Source organism: Siphateles boraxobius, unplaced genomic scaffold (genome assembly GCF_051911475.1).
Source record: "Siphateles boraxobius isolate OS27281-9 unplaced genomic scaffold, OSU_SipBor_1 61, whole genome shotgun sequence".
Taxonomy (NCBI): domain Eukaryota; kingdom Metazoa; phylum Chordata; class Actinopteri; order Cypriniformes; family Leuciscidae; genus Siphateles; species Siphateles boraxobius.
The window spans coordinates 11,533,139-11,556,732 of record NW_027509188.1 but is presented as its reverse complement, the minus strand read 5'-3'; the positions used below and the strand labels follow the sequence as shown (position 1 = coordinate 11,556,732).

At 40.0% G+C, this 23,594-nt stretch overlaps 1 protein-coding gene across 1 annotated transcript; it reads right to left on the bottom strand.

The window, feature by feature from the left end:
* Positions 1-351: 351 nt before the first annotated feature.
* LOC143718555 (uncharacterized) lies at positions 352-22,086 on the bottom strand. Its single transcript, XM_077209574.1, has 15 exons — positions 21,360-22,086; positions 7,237-7,310; positions 7,009-7,084; positions 6,883-6,967; positions 6,456-6,726; positions 6,269-6,364; positions 6,014-6,096; positions 5,644-5,703; positions 5,215-5,420; positions 4,989-5,082; positions 4,687-4,834; positions 4,437-4,534; positions 4,190-4,334; positions 3,684-3,804; positions 352-1,225 (listed from the first exon to the last, which is right to left on the bottom strand). Exons 1-15 carry the CDS (start codon positions 22,084-22,086, stop codon positions 933-935), a joined length of 2,577 nt encoding a protein of 858 aa, XP_077065689.1. The 3' UTR covers positions 352-932.
* Between the last annotated feature and the right edge of the window lie 1,508 nt (positions 22,087-23,594).

Sequence of the window (23,594 nt, the reverse complement as noted above, 5' to 3'; positions counted from 1 at the left end):
TTGGAGGAAGAGGGGTTTGTAGACCTCTCAAATGCTGTTCACCTTTTCTGTCTTGGGCACGTTTTCATTCCACGTCTACAAGCAGACCTTCAAAACTTTGTAGAGACATGGAATTGTCACCCCTTGAGGACCGAGGCAAACCTGACCCCTAATCAGCTTTGGAGAATTGGGAGGATGCAAGTACCAGTGCAAGAGCCAGATCTGTCTGAGGTTTGTCCCAGACATTGCAGCATGCAATACATTAGTTTTTAAAGTGGGTTACATGTACATGAAGTATCTAGATAACTACGACTTAACATAGTATGAATATTCAATCTCACAGTACATTAGAAAACAATTATTATAATAGTATTTTGTTTGACTTTTTATTTTCTATTACAGATGGAACACTTGCATGACCAGGAAGCTTGTGGTGCTGATCCAGAACATGGAGTCATAGTACCAGAAACTGCATGCCCCTTGTCAGCAGAGGCTCTTGCTGCCTTACAAGATATTAACCCCACTGCAGAGTCCTCTTCTCTTGGGCGGGATATCTATATGCATGCTCTTCAATTGGTCTCATTCTTTATGTAAGAGCTGGATTAGCAGTTTACAAAACATAGCATTTGTTTGTTTTGTATTATTGAACACTGTATTTGACTTCTTCGAACAGAAGCATATCTGGAAGAATTCATTAAACTGTAAATCACCAAGAACAGAAGAACAAAAACTCCTCAAGGTGTGCTGATGTCACAATTTTTTCTTGTTAATTAACATTGGTGAATGAAAGTAAAAAAAAAGCAACGTGGGTGTCTTACAATATGACAACTAAACCCTCACAAATTTTAACCTGAACAGTATGTTAAGATCATGTTATGCAAGTTCACAACTCCCCTATAGACCGGACATATTCAAGGATATAACATGTGGGCTTACACACATGAAACAATGCATCACGCCCGATCAAATCCTGCACCATATTTAATGGCTGTTGTCATGACGTTTTTGAAAGACCCATAGTCTGACATGTGTGCAACAGGGAATGTTATGGTGTCTGTGCAAGCGCTGACTGTTGGATAACAGATTGTGTGGTTAGGCATGTTGTGACAGTCATGGTCAAACTTCACTGTGATCTTGAATTTCTGGCGATCAGAAAGAAGAAGATGTCTGTGGGCTTGACCCGTAATCCACTGCATCACTGAGGGTACAGTTGTGATGTCTTCAGACGTGGCATCTGGTTCAGCAACTAGAAAAAAAAAATTCCAGTGAGTATATGTATAGGCTTACATATGATGTTGTAACGAGTCAGTTCAGAGGGGAAATATTAATAATAATAACTGGTTATGATGATTAATTATGAATATTTGGGTCAGTTCATTGTATTAACTTGATGTAGCTAACTTAATATTACAAGTTTTCTGGATTGAAGAAAAGGCAGTCTGACTCCCTCTGGGAGCGTGAAAGCATGGCTGACGGTGCTGCTCACGGCCTGCTGGGCCCTGGGGCCCCAGTGAAGGGGGGGTTCCCCAGTATCAGCAGAAGCAGTGTTGCGGCCGGATGAGAAAAACTAAGAGGGCGAGGTCACTGTTGACTGTCTCTAATAAAGCCTGAGGAAAAAGTCCCACCTCCGAGTTTGCTTTACCAATGAGAAGGGTGGATTTCTGGTGGGAGTTTCCTCTGTGGGCAAGATTTATGAGTCTTTGTCCTAAGTGTGGTTAGACCTCTGCCTTACCCTTTTTCTGTTCATTAATGTTCAGATAGATATAATAAATCCACACTGTATTCTAAGAGAAGGTGATGTACATCAAAGTGTGAGTCATTAACTGAAGATTAATTAAGTAGGAGACAAGATATAGGTGAGGTTACATTGACAGTTGGATGGTTGTATAATAAAATACATACCATAGTATATACATAATAGTACACAAGACAGTAAATCATTCACACAGTTTCTGGAACGCAGGTTAATTTATAGATCAGTTAGTCTATGATTAATGCAGCAAAGTCTGTATTAAAGATTGTTTCTGTCTCTTCATTGTCTCTCTCTTGTGCCTGTGGCCACATTCCTTGACAGCAATAAAAGCAACTTATCTGATCATATCGATGGTAACCCAAAGGCCCCTCTTGCACCCACTAGGGGGATGGGGCCACAGGTCCTAGAGTGAGTTTTAAAGATTATCTGTTAACCATAACAAATAATTGTGTCTGATTGGTCTCAGTTGCTACAATGTAATGCTCATTAAAGCATTTTAACACCATAACTCAAACACCAGACTGGGTTGCTGCGGAGTCACAAACTCTCATGCCAAAATTAATCTAACTCACCCTCTATGACTACCCTATGGAATCCGGACATATTTGAAATGTGGCGGGAATTGAATCCTGGTCTCTGGTGGGCAGCTGCATCAAACACAAGGGGTCTCATTTATAACCGTTGCGTACGCACAAAACAGGCCCTGAAAGAGGCGTACGCCACTTCCAACGCAAAAGTTGTGATTTATAAAAACAAACTTGACGGGAAAATGTGCGCACCTGCACGCAAACTCTGACCCATGCGTACGAACGTTTTGGAGACGGAGCAGTTTGGCGACACCGATGGTGAGCTGGAGTTAAATGTCTTTTCGGTCACTTTTAGACAGAAAATAGAAAGATAATACAAATATAATTTCACTCACCAAGCCTATCACTTGAAGCAAATATCCATCCCTTCTTAAATGTCCGCGCCAGCGAGCGCGTTTAGTGAAACTGATGCATATATAGCTGTAAATCTTCATTATAAGTCCTAATCATAAATACAGTGCATGTTCACAATAGCAGTTTAAATAAATAAAAGAATGATTTAAACTATGTTTTACTTCTGATGTAAACATTTAGATTAAATATGCCATTCTGATTGTTGATGCCATTCTGATTAATGGAGTTAAACTCTTAAATTACATGAAATCATTACTGAGAAGTTACACAATGTTTTATATAATTTATAAATTTAATAAATAGAAATTTGTTGTGGATGCAATTCTTTCGAACACTTTTCCTCTGGCATGCTGTGTTTTAATGTTTTAACTACTGAGATAATTTATTATCATTATCATTATAATAGCCTAATAGCCTATTGTCTGAGAAAATAGTTTCGTGCAAATAATGCACAACAAGATCTATCTGTTTCCATTAAAAATATAAATCAATTAAAAATACTCTTTGGTCAGTGGAAAAGATAGTGTAAAATACATTTCAGAGAGTTTTTCTCAATTTGATTTATTTATTCAAAAACAAGGCAAGGATAGGCTACTAAATTATTTTTTTATTAATGTAACTAATGTGACAGCACATCCGGATTTCATATTTTCAAATGTCTTGTGCCGTTAAACATGTTATCACGTGGATGAATAATCATATGCAAATGATATGCAGATGAAGATATGCACAGTAAAACTAGGCGTTGTGAGCTCCATATATGGTTGTTTCGGGGAGGAGACACATGTGCGCACAATCAGTTTCTGGCGTACGCACGGTTTTATAAGTCTGAATATTTGTTTGTGTATGCAATTTTTGGCTTTCTGGTGCACGTACACTTTTAGTAAGGATCCTACGCACAGTTTTATAAATGAGGCCCCTGATACTTAGATCACCACACCACTGCAGACTCCTAAGAGTGGAAATCTTAAATCACAATCAACACTTTCAATGACTAGTTGTAGACATACCTTCCAGCTCGTTCAGGAAGTCTTGAAAGTATTCAAGGATCTGGGTCTCCTTCTGGTGCTTGTTGCAGCCCTTTTCGCTCATCTCCGGCGCTAGATGGGAAGTGATGTAATGAGAGTCCACCTACGATCAAAACATAATGAAACTCATTACATTCTTCTAAAAGTACCCGAAGAAGCAGCAGAAGGAAGAAAGGACATACCATGGTATAATAAAGAGATGGTTCAAGGCAGCTCTTCAATAAAGTCTATATGCTTTCATTTCATGTGGCTTACATTAAGTCATCAACATGTTTCAGTCTAAAGGCATTTTAAACATTCTTCAAGAGCTACCTTGGACCATATTTTTCTTATTCACCTAGGATACCTCCCCGTGACTCTAATTAGCAACTTCCATGTTTTTCGTTAAGTTTACCTGAAGAAGGAATGCAGCAGTCTCCTTCCTCTTTTTTCATCAAGGAAATACCATGACCTACAACTATGCTATAGAACACTATTGGACAGCATACCGACTCGTCGTCTCCGGCGATGAACAGACTGCGGCACTCTTCCGTCTTTGCCTGCATCACTTGGGAGAAGCCGTAGATGTCCAAGCCCTCACGGAGTTGCTGAAGCATGGGCATTCTTTTCGTCATGACATGCAGACCGATTGCTCTGAATACAAAGAAATCAAAAATCATTAATCTCCAATGACAAGCAAACCTTTCCTTTGCCAGACTGTTATATCCACACAAGTATTGTTTACAGTGCGCCTACCTTAGAATGTTCTCTTTATGTTCCATGTCGATCTTGCCAGTATAGCCACAATCGATTATGTCTGCAATGTAGTCAGTCATGTCGGACGCCTCTGCAACCTTATACCAAATTAAGAAAAAAGTTTACAAAGAGCTGATTCAACTGTAATATCATTATCAAGGATAGTTTGGTGAACTTTAATTGTATAATACAATAATCAAAACATCTAAAACTGTTTTATAATCCAGTCAGTCCTAAAATTTAAACACACTGTTGTTATTAGCGGTGATAAGCTCGGGTCCAGGACGTGATCCAATGAGAGCTTGCCAGATACTAGAAAGTTGTAGCACCACCGCTGGAAAAAACGTGGTGCAGGTCCACCTTGGGCAATGCTTGTAGCAAAGATTTCACCCGCAATCCTATAAAAGAGAACATGGGAGTTAATACAGAAAGACAAATAACTTCCAGCTTTTTAATCACTAGGCTAAAGATTTTAACAAAGGCTACAAATTCATAAAAAAAGAAAGCAATGTATAACTGATTGCCCCCCCTCCCTTCCATCAAATCGCCTACCTGAAGAGATCTTCATCAAAGTCATTCACAGAATATTTGGGCATTTTGGACTTCCCACCTTCAAAAAGGCGTTGCTCAATCCCAGATACCATTGCTTAGAATCAACAACAAAACAATTAAAATCATTAGACAAGACACCACAAATGTTATACTGTATAATATTGTCAAATTGGTTTTTAAATGCATTTCCCTTTTTAAAAGTAACTAATGAATGGCCACTACTCACTGGTCAGAAACTCTTTTCTAAGGGCCCCTGTATCAATCCCCGCCTCTCCAAGGAATTTGATCCGCAAGGGATTAATTGGTGTAGCCTTTTTGTTGCGCTTCCATAACTTCAGACCTCTTTCAAGCATATTATCTCGAGACACACAGAGCTCAAAGGTCTTGCTGGTATCCACTTTTGATTTGAGCCACATGATCACATCTTCCTCACTGTGAAAGATACCACATCTGAATAACCCTCTCATTGTATACAAATACAGTAAGGTAGAGGTCTCACCAAAATTAAAATTCAACCATTATCTAGTCACCCTTGTGTCCATGGAAGGCAGGTTAAGGCAGTTCCATTCGCACAAGTGTGTCTAGATAATGGGTGCAATTTCATTTTGGAGTGAACAATCCCTTACATTCTACATGAATAAAAACTCGGACTTACCATGAGATATCATCTGTCTCAGTATGGAGTTCCCTCTCAGGTGAGGTTATGTCCTCAGTTCTATAAGAATAAAGGCATTAATGTATTAACAAATCCAGTCCATATCAGCTATCCCCATATCATTCAACAAAAATAATTAAATAATTAAAGCAATACATCGCCCGTCGGTGTATGAATGAGTGAGTGAATGGGTGAATGTGAGGCAAATTGTAAAGCGCTTTGGTGGCCATTGGGTCTGTGAAAGCGCTATATAAATGCAGTCCATTTACCATTTACCATTTACATACAACAACCTGAGTGCACACAGCAAGACACCCCACCCCTCTCCCCACAGAAGAAGACAGAGCTTGAAGAAATAGGTAACCATTACCTTTGGCTACAATGGCTAGCATTTTCCTCGATAAGCAGGACGGGGAAGAATATGCCACATATAGGACACTGGACATCCTCTTTCTGGATGGACAGAGAGACACTGTATTTATCTCTGTGAAGAAATTCTGGTGTCTTGCGACTGACAATCACAGGACAGTTCAGTACAAACAAAAGGAATAAATACAAGGCGTTAACATCTCCTATATAGGAGACAACTTCTCAAAAATGGTTAGATATGTAACAGTTACTCCACCTGCTGAGGGCAGTGGTCCTCTTCAGTCGTCTGCACTGGCACTGGAGTTGGCAAAACTTCAGGCAATTGGACATCGTCGTCGTCATCAGAGATCATCTATAAGATTAAAGCACATTTCAAGTTTAAGACATTCATACACAGTTAATTTTAGACATTTATTATCCCAAATTCTAGAAAAAAGGTTCACCTCCAAGTCTGAGCTGGTGTGGCTAGCACATTTACGGTCATGTAGAGCCAACATTTGGATAGGCATCTCTGCAAAACAGTGCTTGCAGCTGGCCTTGGGCATCAAAGCAAACTCTGGAGCGTTTGCTGGGAGTGGTGAGAGGTCCAACTCATCCTGAAGAGGCACTATGTAAAGAGTGCCTTTCCCACCACCTGAAACTTTCCTGAGCATAGCACCGGTGTAGCCCTCAGCCTCCAAGGGGATTGCGGACATTTTCTCCTCCCATTTCCACCTGGTAAAATTAAACATGATGAAAAAATGGATATGTGGAATAACAAATAATATAGCATTGATATAGTGTTCCATCAATAAGAAGTTTGAGGTGCTCAAGACAAGGGGGGTGGCACATCACAACCAATGTGTAGCTCCCACCTGGATGAACGCTCACCACACATCAGCTAGTGACGAGGTGAAGGAGAGGTAATGAGGGAGTTGAGGACCCAGATGTACGTTAACCTTCTCTGTTGCATTACCTATTTTACATAAAAGTGTCAATTTAAGTATTGTATATTACCTCCTGCTTTGTAAAGCAGCCACCGGTCCTGCAGCTCCACCATTTTTGGGTAGGTGGCCTGCAATAGCCTTGACAACTACATAATAAACAAAATATTATTTAGACAGTGATTGAATTTAGTTAAACAGTGAGGGCATTTTCAATGTCACCCTGAACACAGTGTCCACATTAAAGGGACAGAAATTATATTTTCTACTACACAACTACAATGTGATCACTTCTGCATACCTCTACATGTGTTAGATCACTGTCCAGAGAAACCGTCCTCTTTCCCAATCCAGCCTGCATGAAGGCCAGTTCATCTGATGGAAGTGGAGTCAGTTCGTCATTGGACGAAAGTAGAAAAATACTCAAATCAAAAGGTTTCCATTTTTTTTTACTCATTGACACCAAGCGGCTTGATACACTGGTTGATGGCCGTTTTCTACCATTCCGGAAAAATCCAGGGAAGGACCTGTATAAATAATGATTAAAGGTACTTCAGACATTACTAAAAAACAAACAAAAAAAACCCTGACTTAACCACCTACAGCTTAACACTTTCGCCACCAGCGTTTTTTTTTTTTAAATTGCCAACATACAAATATATCAAATGAAAGAACAAACCCTCTGCTTTCAAACAAACAATAAACAAACAAACAAAACGGAAAAAAAAACTCGTCAGAAAAGCGTCTTTATCAGGTAAATATTAACTCATAATTGACAAGATAACTCATCAATGGCGGCGAAAGAGTTAAGTCTTGTGTAGCCAGACTATTCTAGCTTTGCCTCCCAAATCAAACAATACAAGGGTTTGGGGTCTGAGGTGGTGTAGCAAAATAATCATCAGGCCTCTGATGCAACTTTCCAGCGGAGATAAGGGTTAAATTCCCAGTCTGGCCAGATACTGCATATGGCAGTAGCCCACAGGGGAAAGGCATATTGGGCAGCCACTCCTGAGGGTGGTTAGTATAATTTTGGCATAAGGCTATGTAAGGCCGGCTAACTCGATCCAATGGCGGTATTCGGTCAGCGGCGAAGGTCTCACGCGTGTTCCGTCTTTTCTCATGGCAAAGGGATTTTTATTAAATGCAATACATTACTCATGTATTCTCTCGTTATTTCATCTGACTCCATAAAATGAAAAGGGTTTTAATGATATCCGTGCATCATTAAACGTTAACGAAAGTTTGACTAATTCCTTTTAACTCTAATGAAATAATATCAAAGTCAGTTAGAAGAATCATCAAATGCAACAATTTATTATGTCAGGTAACTTTATCATCAGTTCAAAGATAATCAATACAAAACATCAAATGCTCTGGAATAAAGAGAAGAGATGCACCCAACATTTAAGAAATACATGAGCTAAGGGTCTCGGCGACCCTCAACCTCACGGGCTATCTGAGATACAGAAAGAGCCACGATTCCTTGCTGCATTCCATTAAATAGCCAGAACTTCTTTACAATGGTAATTTGCATTCAGGTTACACCTTTTTTATGGGGGTAGGAGGAGGCCATTGGGTAGAGTGGTAGGAGGCCATTTGTGTGTCTTCCTTTGTGTGCTAAAAAACCTTATTACCTTTTTACCTTAAAAACCTTATTACCTTTTGTTTTACTCTTTTGGAATGAGACGTCAGTACCACTCACTCTTGAGACATTTCGAAGGATACTAAACATAATATTCAATGATAATCATTCACATTAAACCATATATACTCTTATGTGAGTTTTAGGTGTCCCTGAAGAGAGAATGAAATGTAAATCAGGTGAGACTTTGTCTCAGAGGAAGAGGGGGGAAGTCAAATGTTAATTTCCAGCAAGATCCTCTGTTTCAATAGGCCAGTGGAGTTTTTCAGTCTTACAGCTATTTGGATTGAATGTTTAAATTATTTGTGTTGGCTTTGTATAATCGTCGTCAGTGTAACCATTGCCTAGAAAATTGTACATTTTCTTACGCCAAAACCAGTCCAGATTATGTCATCTGGACTGGTTTCTCAATGGTACTAGAACCAATAAGTTAATTAAAAACCATAGATTTAGTGTTCTAATAATAACAATTAGTGTTCTAAATATATGGTGTCAAATTAACTAATTGGTTCTAGAACCAACAAGATGTACTGTATGATGGCAGGTCTGTGTCTGTCAGACCTCTACCTGGCCATTTCACACTGGACGGAGCTGCGTGGGTCCGTGGGCCTGACTTCCTTATTGCTGAAATCAGGGCAACTAGCTGCCGTGCCCTCTCCTGTGTCTCAGTATTTAACTGGAAAGGGATTTTAGTTTAGATGTACAAACATATTTAAAATAACTATCTTGTGCCAATGTACTTAACTAAAAATCACTTTCAATGGCTTACCTGTGGTCGGTTTTCCATGCTGGGATTTAAAAGAAAAAATAATTACCATGACAGTACAGGCACACACATATTCGTGGGTTGCTATTGTAATTGTTAGTCCTAGACATGCAATTTACCTTTTCAGCTCTAGACCTCGGCTAGATGGTAAAAAATATTTAGAATAAGCCCTGTGTAGCTGAGTTTGCAAGCTACACAATGCAGTGTAGCTAAACTTGTAGTGCAACAACCATACAAAGACTATTTTAAACAAAACTAGGTGGGACACTTTCAAACGGTATATCGATCACTGTCTAACGTTAGCTAGCTATAGGGTTGCCTCCTTCCATGCATAACGTTACTAACGTTAGTTGAAAGATGTACAGGAGGATGCATGATGAACAAGCAGTTACTTTTCAGGTGCTTTGAGGCTAGCAAGTGCAAAGGTAGAAACTACCTCACTAAATAAGGAGTGAAACTATCTAAATCAAAACATTTATAGGCATTTGATTTAAAAATAGTATAAACCAGGTGAGTTTGCAAGATTACCTGATGGCTAATTAGCGATTTACTTTACTAGCGATTAGCAATAATATAATACACATTCATGTATATGAGTGACATGTTTTAATGTTTAATCTTCAGTGATGCTGAACTTGCTCAGCCAGCTTCCCATCGAGTTGTATGCGTGTCATCATCTTACCCAAACATTGGAGTGTCTGTCCGTGCTCAACCACTGTCTATGTGCTCAACTAAGGCAGAGGCGGCATCTATCTAGGTGAACCTGAACCGAATGATTCATTCGACTCCCAAGGATGCTCACCCGACTGGCCAATAGGAACGTTCCAATAGGAAAAAAAGAACGTGGCCCCGCCCATGACACAATTTTCACAGTGAAAGCAAAATCCTGACACGAGAGCAAAAAATTGCATCGAGAGCAAAGAAAAGCGGTTTGAGAGAAACACTTTTTTTTTTTGAGAAAATGCTTTCACACTGATAGGAAAAAATATATACTTAAGATTTTTTTTCAAAGTATTTTGAGAGAGATTGTTTTTCTCAGAAATAATTTTAAAAATTTCAAATTTATATTTTTTTATATTCTATGAGAAAATACTTTCTCTCAAAACTTTTTTTAGTCTCAAATATTATTTTTTGCTATTGATATGAAAACTTTTCTTCTCAAATATTCTTTTTTCTCTCATGAAATGCTTTTTTGCTATCAGTGTGATAACTTTTTCTCTCAAACTTTTTTTTCTTTCTCTCAGATCATTTATTTTCTCACATGTAATAAAGACACATTTCTGGCTCCATATTCAACAGGCTAAGAAATACGAAGAAATAAAAGTAGACTAAAATCCCTCATTTCGACCCCTCTCCTTGTACGTCATCACATAGCGGATAACCACAGCTTTTAACCTTCTGTTCATATCAAAAACATTAATAGAAAGAAAGAAAAAGAAAAGGAAACCATACAATTTAACACATGTCACAGTAGCTCCCACTACTTCTATCATCATATTTCGTTCATCCAATTGAACAGACTCCCAGCTTTAACCAGTCTCTGTACTGAGCTGGAGACACATTATAATGCATGGTAAACATAACAATATTGAAAATCCTATCGCTAAAATTGGTAGTACAGTACCCCCAACCCCCCAAAGATTAACCAATCTTATCCATTTACCATCAGTCCACGCCCATTTCCATACATCGCCTCCATTTTCCTAACCATATTTTCTTAACTTTTAACACCATATTTAATAAAATCTATCCTGAAAAGGTTTTATATTTTTTTTTATCCATTCTTTTAACCAATGTAGTTGTTCAAAATTAACTCTAATATTTCAAATACGGACCATCTTTCAGCTTATTACCTTACATATTCTCCCATGATCGGCCTTTCTTACCCTTAATGGAAAGCCTAATCAAGTTTCTTCAATAATAATCCCTATAATTTACTGAAATATTTTCTAATGAATCCTTAACCAATCAAATCATTTGATCTAAGCCCTATTTTGATTCAATCAAATAAAATTATCAAAATCATCACAAAAACAGATTCTTTTGCTAAACTCAAACCATTAGTTGGTGCATCTTCCTCCAGGTGTGTTGGTCATCTCGTTTGCCCCATGGACATTCCGTCTTCACCAGGGTGACACTTTGCGTGCCGTAGCCATGGTCTTCCATCGCTGGTTCGGGAGGTACGTTACTAGCACGTCCTTGAATCCCTCACTTTGTGCTCTATTGGATGGTTGAGGCCTGTTGGTGTTGTCTAAGGTGAGAGGCTTGGACCCAGGTGTCACACTCTCCAACCGTTTTCTGATCATTACCAGATTTGTGGTAAGGCCTGTGAATGAAGATCTTAAGTATTTTGTTAGTGACCGCTTGTCTTGCCGCTCGTCCCCTTTGGTGTGACCTGTGGAATCAACAACCTGAAACATTATCTCCGGATAATTTCTTGCTCACTTAATAGCACTCGGGGTCCTTTTACCCTGAAAAACACTCAACCCACTTTGCTCATGTCCACAAAACAATATTTATACATTTGGAACAGAATTAGTTCTGTTTTCTGCAATCCTTCCTGACATTCTGCAAAAGGAAAATCTTAAGTTATGCGCTGCGCAGGTGTGGCCTTGTTTCTTTCTGCCACAATAACAATCCAGGCCAGGATTATTTTATTGGGCACATTCTGCCCTGCATCAAAGTCTGCATGCTCTGTAAAGAAAAACAAATGTCAAGGTTATTTTCAGATAGTAAAGTACACATAGTTTCTTTTGTCTGCTGTGCTGCCACGGCCTTCGCTGCTTCATCTGCCCTGGCGTCTCCTGTTGAAACAGTCCTGCAATTTTGTTATCAGCGTGTAACACTTACAGACAGTAATTTTGTTAGGGAGAAGAATGGCTTCTTGCCAGGCTTTTACCCTATTAAGCCCCTTGTCCTCCCAACATATACCGTCCCTTAATAAACCAAATTTTGTCAATTGTTATCCAAATTGTTACCATCCCCCCTTTTGATGCATGAATCATCTCGTGCATCAATCTAACATAATGGTGTTTGGATAAAGTTTGCCATCAACACTAACCCAAACGTTGTCCCAAAGCCAAAATTCCTCCAGACATCTTTCTCTGCCTCTGAAACAAAAATATTACTTAAAGCCACAAACACATCTTCTTATCAGAGTATTTGGAGGGCAACGGCCCTCAGTCTTACAGTGTATCCTGCTTTTCAGGCCTGTTGTTTGGTCTCTTAATCCCGTCATCTACAAACATTGTTTCTGAAAATTCTGTTTCAATTGTTTCTGTCAGGTCAGGTCATGCTGTACAGACTTGGTCAATGTCAGTCAAACAACATTTTCCCCCTTTTGTTCACAATATTCATAAATGTGAAGGACTCTCTGGATAATTTGATATTGACTTAGCCAATATGTCACTTTGTTATTGCCTTCAAATCTATAACATTTTAGTTTATCTCAACCCATTATGAACGACGATCTACCACTTCACAAATCCAATTTACATAAAAGCTTTTAATCCATAGATTGATTCATAATTACCAGTAGCAGACAGAGCTGGATAACTAATCCATTTAAAGCTCGTCCCATTTTCTGCATCATCTTGTCATCAGATTGACTCAAAACTATTAGCTTCCTTAAAACTTGTCATTTGCCTTAACCCATCTGTAATGATAAAACCCTCATTTCAGAGGTTAATGACACAATATACACACTATTCAGACACAGTATTCGTACCCCAAACTAACACATACAAGACATAGAGTGCAGTCACCATCACACACACACATATTAGACACATATTTTAACTGTTCATTTTTAATGTTCGCTTTTCATTATATCATCTCTAAAAAGATTTAAATTTTAAGTAAGATTTTAAACTTCACATTTTACTGTAGCTTTTACCTAATTTTACATGGTCTTTTAACCAGTTACAAAGCATGTCTGTTCATTATTCATTTCATCTTAGCAAAGTCAGCTGGGTTGTTTTGGTTCATTATCACTATTTTGTTCTTTAGCAGGCCGATAACAAAAAGACAGACACAGTTACCATCCCTTCCTCCACTCAAGCAGTCTCTCTCTCTCTAACAGCCTCCTAAGACTGTAATTTAGACAAAATGTAATATTAAATTTATTACATTAACCTTTTACCATTCACCTTTGTTATCCAGACTCTTCTCAAATCTACAAAAGCCTGTCTTCATCTTTAGCCACCACCATGCCTAACGACCTTCAGGAGTTAAAACTATGTTATAGACATATTAGCTCAACATTAAATCTTCTATACATTTTACTTGCCCATATGGCAACCAACATCATGTCCCTCATATAATTAAGTTTTGTTACTGTCTCCGCAGCAAATAATGGCAATCACCTCATGGAATCAGCTGGCTTTTGAAAGTCCACTCCCGTTAATCATTTATCTTTAATTTTCTTCTCTTCAGGGTGTCGTCCCCTGGCATAGTTGCAGACACTTGTCACAATGAAAAACAAGCCATACAATCAATGCGGTTTCTGGTGAGTGGTATAGAGGAACTCACATTTCTGGGTCAGACTGCCGTAACATTAATTTTCACCTCACAGCCCATCTCACCTCTCAATGCTCTGCTGACCCCGGTGGCCTCCAGTAATCAGCGCTCAACTCTCATACCTTTCTCACAAATAACACCTCCATCTGGAGGTGCCCAATGTTCGTGACCCCGTGCGTTGGGCTGTCCCCTGGCCAGGAAGATCATCCCGTCATTGAGTAGCCACTCGTACACACGTACACACTGGTGACCGCTCTTTCCCAATACAATCAGTTTTCTTCAACAGAAATCAGCTGTTTTCTGGAGCTTAGGAAAGGCACGTTCAAGAGTCACCAGAGCCATTCCGATTGCCTAATAGTGTTCACAGGGTTAATAACAACAGTATTTAATCACTTAAATCCATTAACTATCTTAAAAGCAGCAACTTAGCTACTTAGACTATACTCAGTGAATTTAGATCACAACCGTACATTCAGTGTACTTCATCTGTAGCCGGAGCCATCGGTCCTGAATGGTGGAGACTAAATGAGACAAAGTTGTTACTGGTCCTAAAATACGCTTATCAAAATGTCATCTCTATCGTTTAAGGTCTGTATTATTATTTTAAAGACTTCTTTAAAGTCATTCAGTTTTACATTTAAAACATTTACAAATACAAATTGCCCTCTGAACGGCAATTGTTTCTTTAAACATCTCTGTGTCTATGATTCTCAACTGAAACACTGTGCTTTACTTATTATCACAGATAACAGCTTTTAGCTGAGTCATTGAATGAGAGAGACTCTGAGACATTCAGACTGGTACACTGCTCTCTCATATACTTCTAACATCAAACTTTATCTACCATATTTTAACTCTAGCCCAGCGTAAGGCCTCTTTGCCAGAAATTACATACGTTTTCAAATAAACATAGTTTTATAGTTGTCTTTTGCCCACGTCAGGGAATCTAGACATTACAAATTTCCACTCAGAATGAGTCTCTGTCGCACTGGCTGTTTCAGCCACAGCACACATCAGATTTAGATAAGCGAACTGTTTCATTACAGCCAATAGCAGACTTATCTTTTGAAAGCAAAACATCAGCTTCTAGCTCTTTCATGGTCAACTTTTCAAGCTGTTTGTTTAATCAAATGCCTTTCTATACATTTTACATTTAGCAACTGTTAATTCAGTAGCCTACTACTTCTGCTTATTTGTTCTTACATAAAAATAATTATTCTAGTTCTCAATAACGTTTCACATTTCTCAATCTCAATTACCATAGTTTAATATTTGACTTAAGTTTTCTCTTGGAGTTTATCAATCTCCAATTAGGATTTAATTTTGACGAGGCAAGCACTCTCTGCTTGTGATACTTTTGCAGTTATTGTAAATCATCTGTGAGATTAGTCTCTCTATATACTCTAAAATCTTTTTTTAAATGTTTAATTACAACACAATCATCCTTTTAGTTACTTTTATATATTTTATCACATTTGTTGGAGTCATTATCTGTAATTTTACCTCAACCTGTATTCATCAATTCACTTTTAAAAATTACTATTATAGATCTTTTCTTTAAAAGGATTCACTTTAAGACTTCAATCTCTTGACCTTGTTTTTATCTCTTACTCTTTCTCAGACGAAAACTTTAATATCGTTATATAAACACTGATCTACTTTCAAACCTACATTATTATCAGAAATGTGTCACTATCACATTTTTTTTTTTTTTAAACACCACCTCGGTGGGCATTTACAGTTACGTGTTAAATGGTCCTGCTGACCACAATTAAAGCACTCTCAGTCGGCTCCAACTTACTGCACACTCTTGAAGCAGTGTGTGTCCCATTCAGGAATGTAAACAGAGCCACTGATAAGCAGTTCTCTGTATTCTTTTACAGTCCACCAGTGGCGGATTTAATCACAATAGCCGAATCATAATCTTTATCATTATCATTGGCCGCACATTAATTTTAATAAGCTGCATCGAAATGCTCAAAATATTCTAAGTTGTTTTCACAAAGTTTTCGTTTAACTTTAGTCATACTTGTCCAAGGAAATTATCCTGACCCATAATTTCATTTATAAAACAGACAATATCTTTTGCTTCAATTACTTAATATCAACAAATATCCAACATTATACATTATTGATTTTCAGAATTTTTGGTCAAAGTTGTCTTTACATTTTACTAATTTGGTATTATCATCCACAACCCTAATTACAGAACAAGTACATGTCTAACATCCGGAAACTGGGCTGAATAATCAAACCCTGTTGCTGTACCCCCAGCATAGCTGGACCCTTTAGGTTCAAAACACAATGGTTATCAAACTAAAACTAAACCTAATTTCAATCATTATTTTACCATTAAAATATAGAATTTTCCCCATTTTGCTTAATGAAACATTCCTTATCTTTATATCACATTAGTCCCCGTTAATCATACTCAATGCCTTATTTTTATCCTGAAACTCATTTTTCATACCATTTAAACAGTTAATTTGACTTCCATAAATTCTGTCAGACATTTTATTTTCATCACATATAGTTTTCTACTATATTCCTTCCATCTTTCCCTACATGCCAGTTCCTTCTGCATCCTCTCCTTTTTTTTTTCCTACATGCCAGTTCCTTCATTATCTAACCAGTACATGATTGTTTGCACAATCCCCACACAAACATATCTCACACACCAACCTTCTTGGTTTTTTTTGTTTTTTTCACTTCCTTCTTCCATCAAGTCTCTCACCCGTCATAGTGACACTTGAATTTCCAATCTTTCCCTTGTTTTGATAACAATCCCCTATTTCACACAGACAGCCTTATTGCTGCTTGCAACTTCAATCCTTATCATGTAAATTTAAGTTCTCAGACATCTAATGTCATGCATCCATTTACTGGATGAAGAAGTAAAACCCTATTTCTCTCGACAGTTCTTTTTTATCTGCCCCTTTAAGACAACAATCCATTGTTTGTCCACATTGCTTACACATGTTGAACACAGCCATAACAACCTTTTTTTGTTTCTCACTGCCCTGTTCAACTGATTCTCGCACTACTTTCAGTCTAGTTCTGTCAGGTCCATTAAGTCAAGAACACACAGACAAAAAATTAATTTAAGAATTTTATTGAATAGATTGCAAACAAGTTGATGTTCCTGAATTAAAATTTTGGCGGTATGGCTCTGTTCAGGGAGTTCTCTGACCTTTCATGAGCACCATGAAATAGCAGAGAGTCAGAGGACAGCAGCAGCAGCATTAGGGAACGCTCACACGGTTTAAGACTGTGAGAGCTAAAATATCCCCCTGTGAACAGAGCAGGCAACATGACATAAGCAAATGCCACGTTATGCATAAGGAGGAGCTGGGGAGGTGGCGGGCAGCAGAAGCGAGCAGCGAGCCAGCAGAGCGAGCAGCAACCAGCAGAGCGAGCAGCAAACCAGCAGAGCGAGCAGCAAACCAGCAGAGCGAGCAGCAAGCATGTATGAGCAAGGTGAATGAGCTTTAAATAAGCACCTTGTTTGAGCTTTGCCATTGAGCAACGAGGGGAGTTAATCAGCTAATGCAGCTCAGCTGGAGCTGATCAGCTGACGGGACAGTGTTGATAGCAAAGCATTAGCAGCGTCTTGACTACCTGGCCTGCCAGAACTGACGCTGACGCTCAATTTCTGTCAGGTCCATTAAGTCAAGAACACACAGACAAAAAATTAATTTAAGAATTTTATTGAATAGATTGCAAACAAGTTGATGTTCCTGAATTAAAATTTTGGCGGTATGGCTCTGTTCAGGGAGTTCTCTGACCTTTCATGAGCACCATGAAATAGCAGAGAGTCAGAGGACAGCAGCAGCAGCATTAGGGAACGCTCACACGGTTTAAGACTGTGAGAGCTAAAATATCCCCCCCAAACAAACCACACCTGGCAATCCTCTGTGATACAGAGGATGATTAATTGACTAGAAATTTTTTATTCCCCCCAAAACAAAATTGAGTGTCTCGAACGGTGATGACTGAGGCGCCCTAATTTAGCGATTTATAATAATGGTAAAAATATTAATTATTTACTGTAATTACTAATCAAGATCGCAATAGCTAAAACATGCTGTTATCTAGATAATCTGACTTGAAATGTTTGACGGTCTACAGTGTAAGCTCTGAAGAGATGACTAATCTACCTCTGAGAAACGGGCTAGATGAGAAATTAACGGCTGATAGCGCATCAGGGGCATTTATACTGAGCAGAGCGCAAGCAAAATACTTATCAAATGTATTTATTAGCGAAACAAATCAGAGACTTGAGCTCATGGCTTTCTGGGCATCAAGAATAGCCCGAACATCGGGACGGAGGTATCGTTCGTAAGCAGCAGAAGACCACCGCCCCATAGCTTTGAGGGTTGAAACCGGAGCGGAAGCTGCCGCTGTTGTTGCTGCACCGATGCGCAGAGAATGAGCAGTATAGCGGTCCGGGGGCAGTCCACAGAATTGGCAAAGGAGGCGTAGGTGACAAGAAAACCAGGTTCTGGACATTGTTTTCCCTGCCTGCGTGACGAACAGCGGCTCCTGCGGATCGGCATTAGGGCGGTACCTCAAATAGAACAGCATGGAAATTAGAGGACAAAAAACAGTGTTAGACTCAGAAATGTACACGATTACGCCTTTACGATTTTTATCAGTTTTAGAATGTTTTAAAAATAATGTGAAATGGTGATCATGAATTGAGACATCAGAAATTGTTAGATTGAGATTTGGGTCAAATGAACAAGTGCGTGAAGAAATTTCACCACCCCTTAGAAAACCAAAAAAAAGCTGTGAGAATGACTGTTTCTAACAACTGATCGGTGTACGGCCCAAAACACCCATCCCGTAATTTTGATATTACTTGTTTAACCAAAGGTAGAGTAAAAGGGAGACGTTTATCATTGCCTTGTGGAGATTGTCTTTTTATCCCGTTCAGCAAAAGGCGAATGGAAGGATTTTCCAAAATACTGGAGGCAGATGGATCCAAGCAGCGCATGTGGAATTGAATGCCAGCGACCGTACTTTTGATGGAAGAAGGCTGCAGTTTCCGATTCTCGAAGCAGTGGACTATAAACGCACTAATATATGATATATTGACAGGCAGAGCAGCTACAGATAAAGAAGCACAAAAACTGATGAAATAAGACCATGCATAGTCATACGATTTTAATGTAGAACTAGCCAAACCCCCCCGCATGTACTGTGCAGCAGAATGCATATAGAATTGAAGAGGGTTATTCAATCTAGAATGGTTTGGCTGAAAGGCGGGCATTCCAGGCTTGATTGTGCTGCAGCTGGACACAGGAGATGAAATTTCTGAAAATTGAAACGAGACAAAGAATCGGCCACTTGGTTATTCAAACCGGGAATATGTTCTGCACGAAAATGATAGTTCCCCATAACTCACAGCCATGTAAGACGTCTCATGAACCTGTTGATAAATGGAATGGATGAACGCCTCTTGTTAATTATATTAACAGCAGCTTTGTTGTCGCAGAAAAACATAATTTGTTTCCTAGCCCAGTGTTTACCCCACAGAATGCATGCGACGACGATCGGATACAATTCTAATAGGGCTGTCGAGGAATCATCGGCAGGTGCGGAACGCAATTCTTCCGGCCACGCAGACGCAAACCATTCGTTTTTGAAAATCCCCCCGAACCCTACGGAAGGTGCAGCATCAGTATACAGATTAAGAGCTAAAGATGATTCCATGAAATCATTAAGAAAAAAGGAAATGCCATTCCATTTATCTAGAAGCAGAGACCAAAATTTTAGCTCAGATCTACATCCTGCGTCTAAAGAAACTATATCACTGAGAGCTTTTGCAGATTTAGAAAGGTCAAGAAGCCTGGAAATAAATGATCTGCCTTGAGGAATTATTCTCATAGCGAAATTAAGGTGACCCAAAAGAGAGAGCAAGTCCCTTTTTGAAAAAGATTTTGAATTTTTTGCGACTTTCATAACTTGTCTTATCCGGGATAATTTCTCGAGGGGGAGTGAAGCTTGCATGCGATTTGAATCGAGAGAAATGCCTAGGAATTCGATGATTTTTACTGGACCCACGGTCTTTTCCTCCGAGAGAGGAACGCCTAATTCAGAAAAGGTGCGTTTGAGAGTTGAGATAGAGAAGTCTGATTTTTTTAAAGGAAAATCTACTAGGAGAAAATCATCTAAAAGATGAAGGACGAATGGTAATTTCTCGTTATTAAGAAGAATCCAGCACAAAGCCTCCGACAAGGTATCGAATATTTTTGGACTGCTACGACAGCCAAAAGTGAGTCTAACCGCAAAATACAATTTTTTCCTCCACTGGACGCCGAACAAATGCCACTGTGAGGGATGCAGTGTCATAACTTTAAAAGCATCGGAAATATCTGCCTTTGCAAGCCAAGCTCCACGTCCTGCCTTTTTTATGAAATTGATGGCATCATCGACAGTGTTGTAAAACAGAGAAAATGGGGCTAAAGGAATAAGGCTATTGATGCTGTCAGCCAAACCATTGTGGGGAGCAGAAAGGTCGATAATAAAACGTTTTTTACCCGAATATTTTCGAGTGGCTACTCCTATAGGACTTATCCTAAAAATCGGGAAAGGAGAATAATCAAATGGGCCTATCATGAATCCTTTCTTAACCTCTTTCTCGAGCAAGGTATCCACGGTTTCCGGCTCCTGAGACGCGGACAGTAGGTTATGGCAATGAAAAGATACAGCAGGAAAATGCAGCAGGCCAGCAAAAAAACCCTGAACGAGACCAGTCAGTAAATAATCCACAAAACAGCGGTCAGGATGCTTTCTCAACGCCCGTCCCAGCTTGGGAACGTTTATGGGAGTTGAAGGTTTTATTTCTTTCGCTCCATTTTTATGAAGCGTGTTCTCCTCGGGCACACGGACTTTGGGTGGGCGTTCCCACAGTAGCTACAAACATGAAGATATTTACAATTATGCATCCTACAAATATTTTCATTGAAATTGAAGCAAATAGGAGTACCAAAGTTATTCACCTGGGGGCCGGCTTTATGGCTCGGGCCAGGATGAGACATGGAGGAAATAGGCTTAGATTTAGAGCATAAATTAGTAGAATGCGAAAGAGAGCCGCAAACGGAGCAGGACAGGATTTGGTGACCTGTGAAGTGTCTACTTATGAGCGCGAGATCGACCACGGACCAGTCTAGTCTTTGATTAAAGCGTTGAATGAACATGGCTGCCTTTGCAGAAAAAGACTTGTGATACTCGTAGAACAGAACCCCACCGTAAGAGAGAGCTAGGTCAGAAATAATGGCCAGATAGGTATCTAGTTCGGCTCTGCGCGCTGGATGGACCTCACAGATAACATCCCTATAAACTCCAAATGCGGTAACGAACTCGGGAAAAGTTAGAATTTTTGAAAGTCTAGGGTCCCCATCTTTTAGCTCGACATGCACGTCACCACAGTCTACTATACGCCGTTCACACAGCTCGGAACCCAGCAGGAGTTTAACAAGGTTGATGTCATTACCTGCCAATATCTGTCCCCTCAGCTGATGAGAGATGGCAGCAGCTGGTGGGAAAAAAGGCGAGCCCGTGGAAAGAGGTACGGCGGTTGTTAGGGTCCTTTTAGGTGAAAATTCCGTGGTGACGTCATCACTTTGAGGCTGGCGCGGATGTTGATGCGGGTCGGAGACAACAGCGGCGGTTGAAGCAGGGAAGATGGTCGAGGAAGGTCTGGAAATGGAGCCGTCTTCCAGTGTTGATATCCTAGCGGACATGCCGAGGAGAGAAGTTTGGATGTCAGAAAGTGCCATGAGCACTGGATCATCTGCTGAAAAAGTACTTGGGCCCGGACGAACAGAGCAGCTGACCCGTTTTTGTGCTGGGGCTTTGCTGGCTGTCTCGGGATTTTTTCGCTTCGAGGTGTGCTTTTTTCCGGAGGACTGAGGAGGCACCGGCGGAGATTCAACAACTGGGATTATAAGAGAATCGCAGAGGAGGACAAATAGGTCCTCGTGAGAGGCGCCACGCGGAGGCTGAATGTCATTTAAAAATAGGGTTTCCAGTATTTTTGCCGCGGGCCAATCGCCGATGCATGGTTGGGACGAGGATTTATTCGCCAACCGCCGAGAACTCCTACGAGCGGTAGCGTTATCTTCCGGGCAGGCATCCTGCACCTGATCCGATTGAAATGGTGATGGCCGGGTTTCCTCAGAAGAGTCTTGCCAATCTTCCTCGACAGCGGTGGAAGTCATAGCCGACACTAGGGTAAATAGAAGCAGTACTTTTGCGTTTAACAACATGAGTGTTTTACCAGCGTACAGAACAGCAGAAGCGAGCAGCGAGCCAGCAGAGCGAGCAGCAACCAGCAGAGCGAGCAGCAAACCAGCAGAGCGAGCAGCAAACCAGCAGAGCGAGCAGCAAGCATGTATGAGCAAGGTGAATGAGCTTTAAATAGGCACCTTGTTTGAGCTTTGCCATTGAGCAACGAGGGGAGTTAATCAGCTAATGCAGCTCAGCTGGAGCTGATCAGCTGACGGGACAGTGTTGATAGCAAAGCATTAGCAGCGTCTTGACTACCTGGCCTGCCAGAACTGACGCTGACGCTCAATTTGTGCTCAGTGTTCCCTCCCTGGGGAAATCATGGTATTTTCTCAGTTTTTTCAATATCTAAAACATAAATTTTCCCCCATAATTTTCTCATTTGATAGAAAAACCGGTGTATCAAATTTTGCATGCTTACCTTGAGACTTCCCCATATTGGCTGCTTCTCTGTTCTCTGTGGATTTCTCTTCAACGCGCGTTTTCCTGATCTGTTAGGCGTCCCCAACAGACCCGATTTTTCCTTTTAACCCAAATCGGTCGGGTTGCACTATTAGTGCCCTCCTAATTAAGGTTTACCAAAAACTGTTCTGGTTCCCCCTAATTACCCTCAGTACCTAAAAACAATTTGCTCCGTCGTGGAACAACTAATTTTCAGGTTACCTATCTGCTTGAAATCTCTTGATCTGTTACAGACCTCAATTAATCTCAGATAATTTCCTCTCGTATCTGTTTGAAACCTCTTGATCTATATATAGATCTCAATTAATCTCAGATTACGTACCACAGAAACAGCCCTCAGCCAATATGGTTCACTCACATTTCATACCCGAAACAAAATACTTTTCCCCAAAAGAAAATATTTTAGACGTCTCTTACCAGAGATATGTTGGCTGCCACGGATTCGCTTTCTTTTGATTCCAGTGGAGCCCCTCCCGGACCCGATAGCGGTCGGCCCCTCTCTCTCAAGCTTACGAGGTAGAGCTGGAACTGCTCAGTCCAGGTGGCCAAACACCGTCCGCTCTCAGGTCCAGAAGGCACTTCCAAGGAATCCCACTCTGACACCAAAATTGTTGTGGCAAAAATTCTGTTAAACATCATCACTGCGTAAGAGACACTCAGAGTCAAATTAATAAAAAGAAAAGTATTTATTCTTGCAAGAATAGGTCCAGTCTAGTACACAGAAGTTACGCTGTGCAAGAGAGTGACACACAACAGGAAGATATGAGACAGCCTTTATACTGTTTTCAAGGTTCCTCCTCACCCGCTGTACCTTTCACCCACTCAGATAAGGTCCTTACTGCTGTTCAGTTTCTACTTAAATACACAAACTGGTACTGAAATAAACTGGCCAAATCTGACCGTCCCTAAGGTCAGAGGTCCTGTCCCATATGTTCCTGAAACGTCACGCACAAGCACGTACACACATATACTTTTATAC

What these genes read in the sequence shown, in the direction of transcription:
- LOC143718555 (XM_077209574.1), bottom strand. Translation starts at nt 22,086, where the DNA reads ATGACTTCCACCGCTGTCGAGGAAGATTGGCAAGACTCTTCTGAGGAA. An exon ending in CATAAAGAGAACATTCTAAG is followed by an intron (nt 4,335 to 4,436) that starts GTAGGCGCACTG and finishes CTTTGTATTCAG; the next exon opens with AGCAATCGGTCTGCATGTCA. An exon ending in CTTCCTGAACGAGCTGGAAG is followed by an intron (nt 1,226 to 3,683) that starts GTATGTCTACAA and finishes TTTTTTTTCTAG; the next exon opens with TTGCTGAACCAGATGCCACG.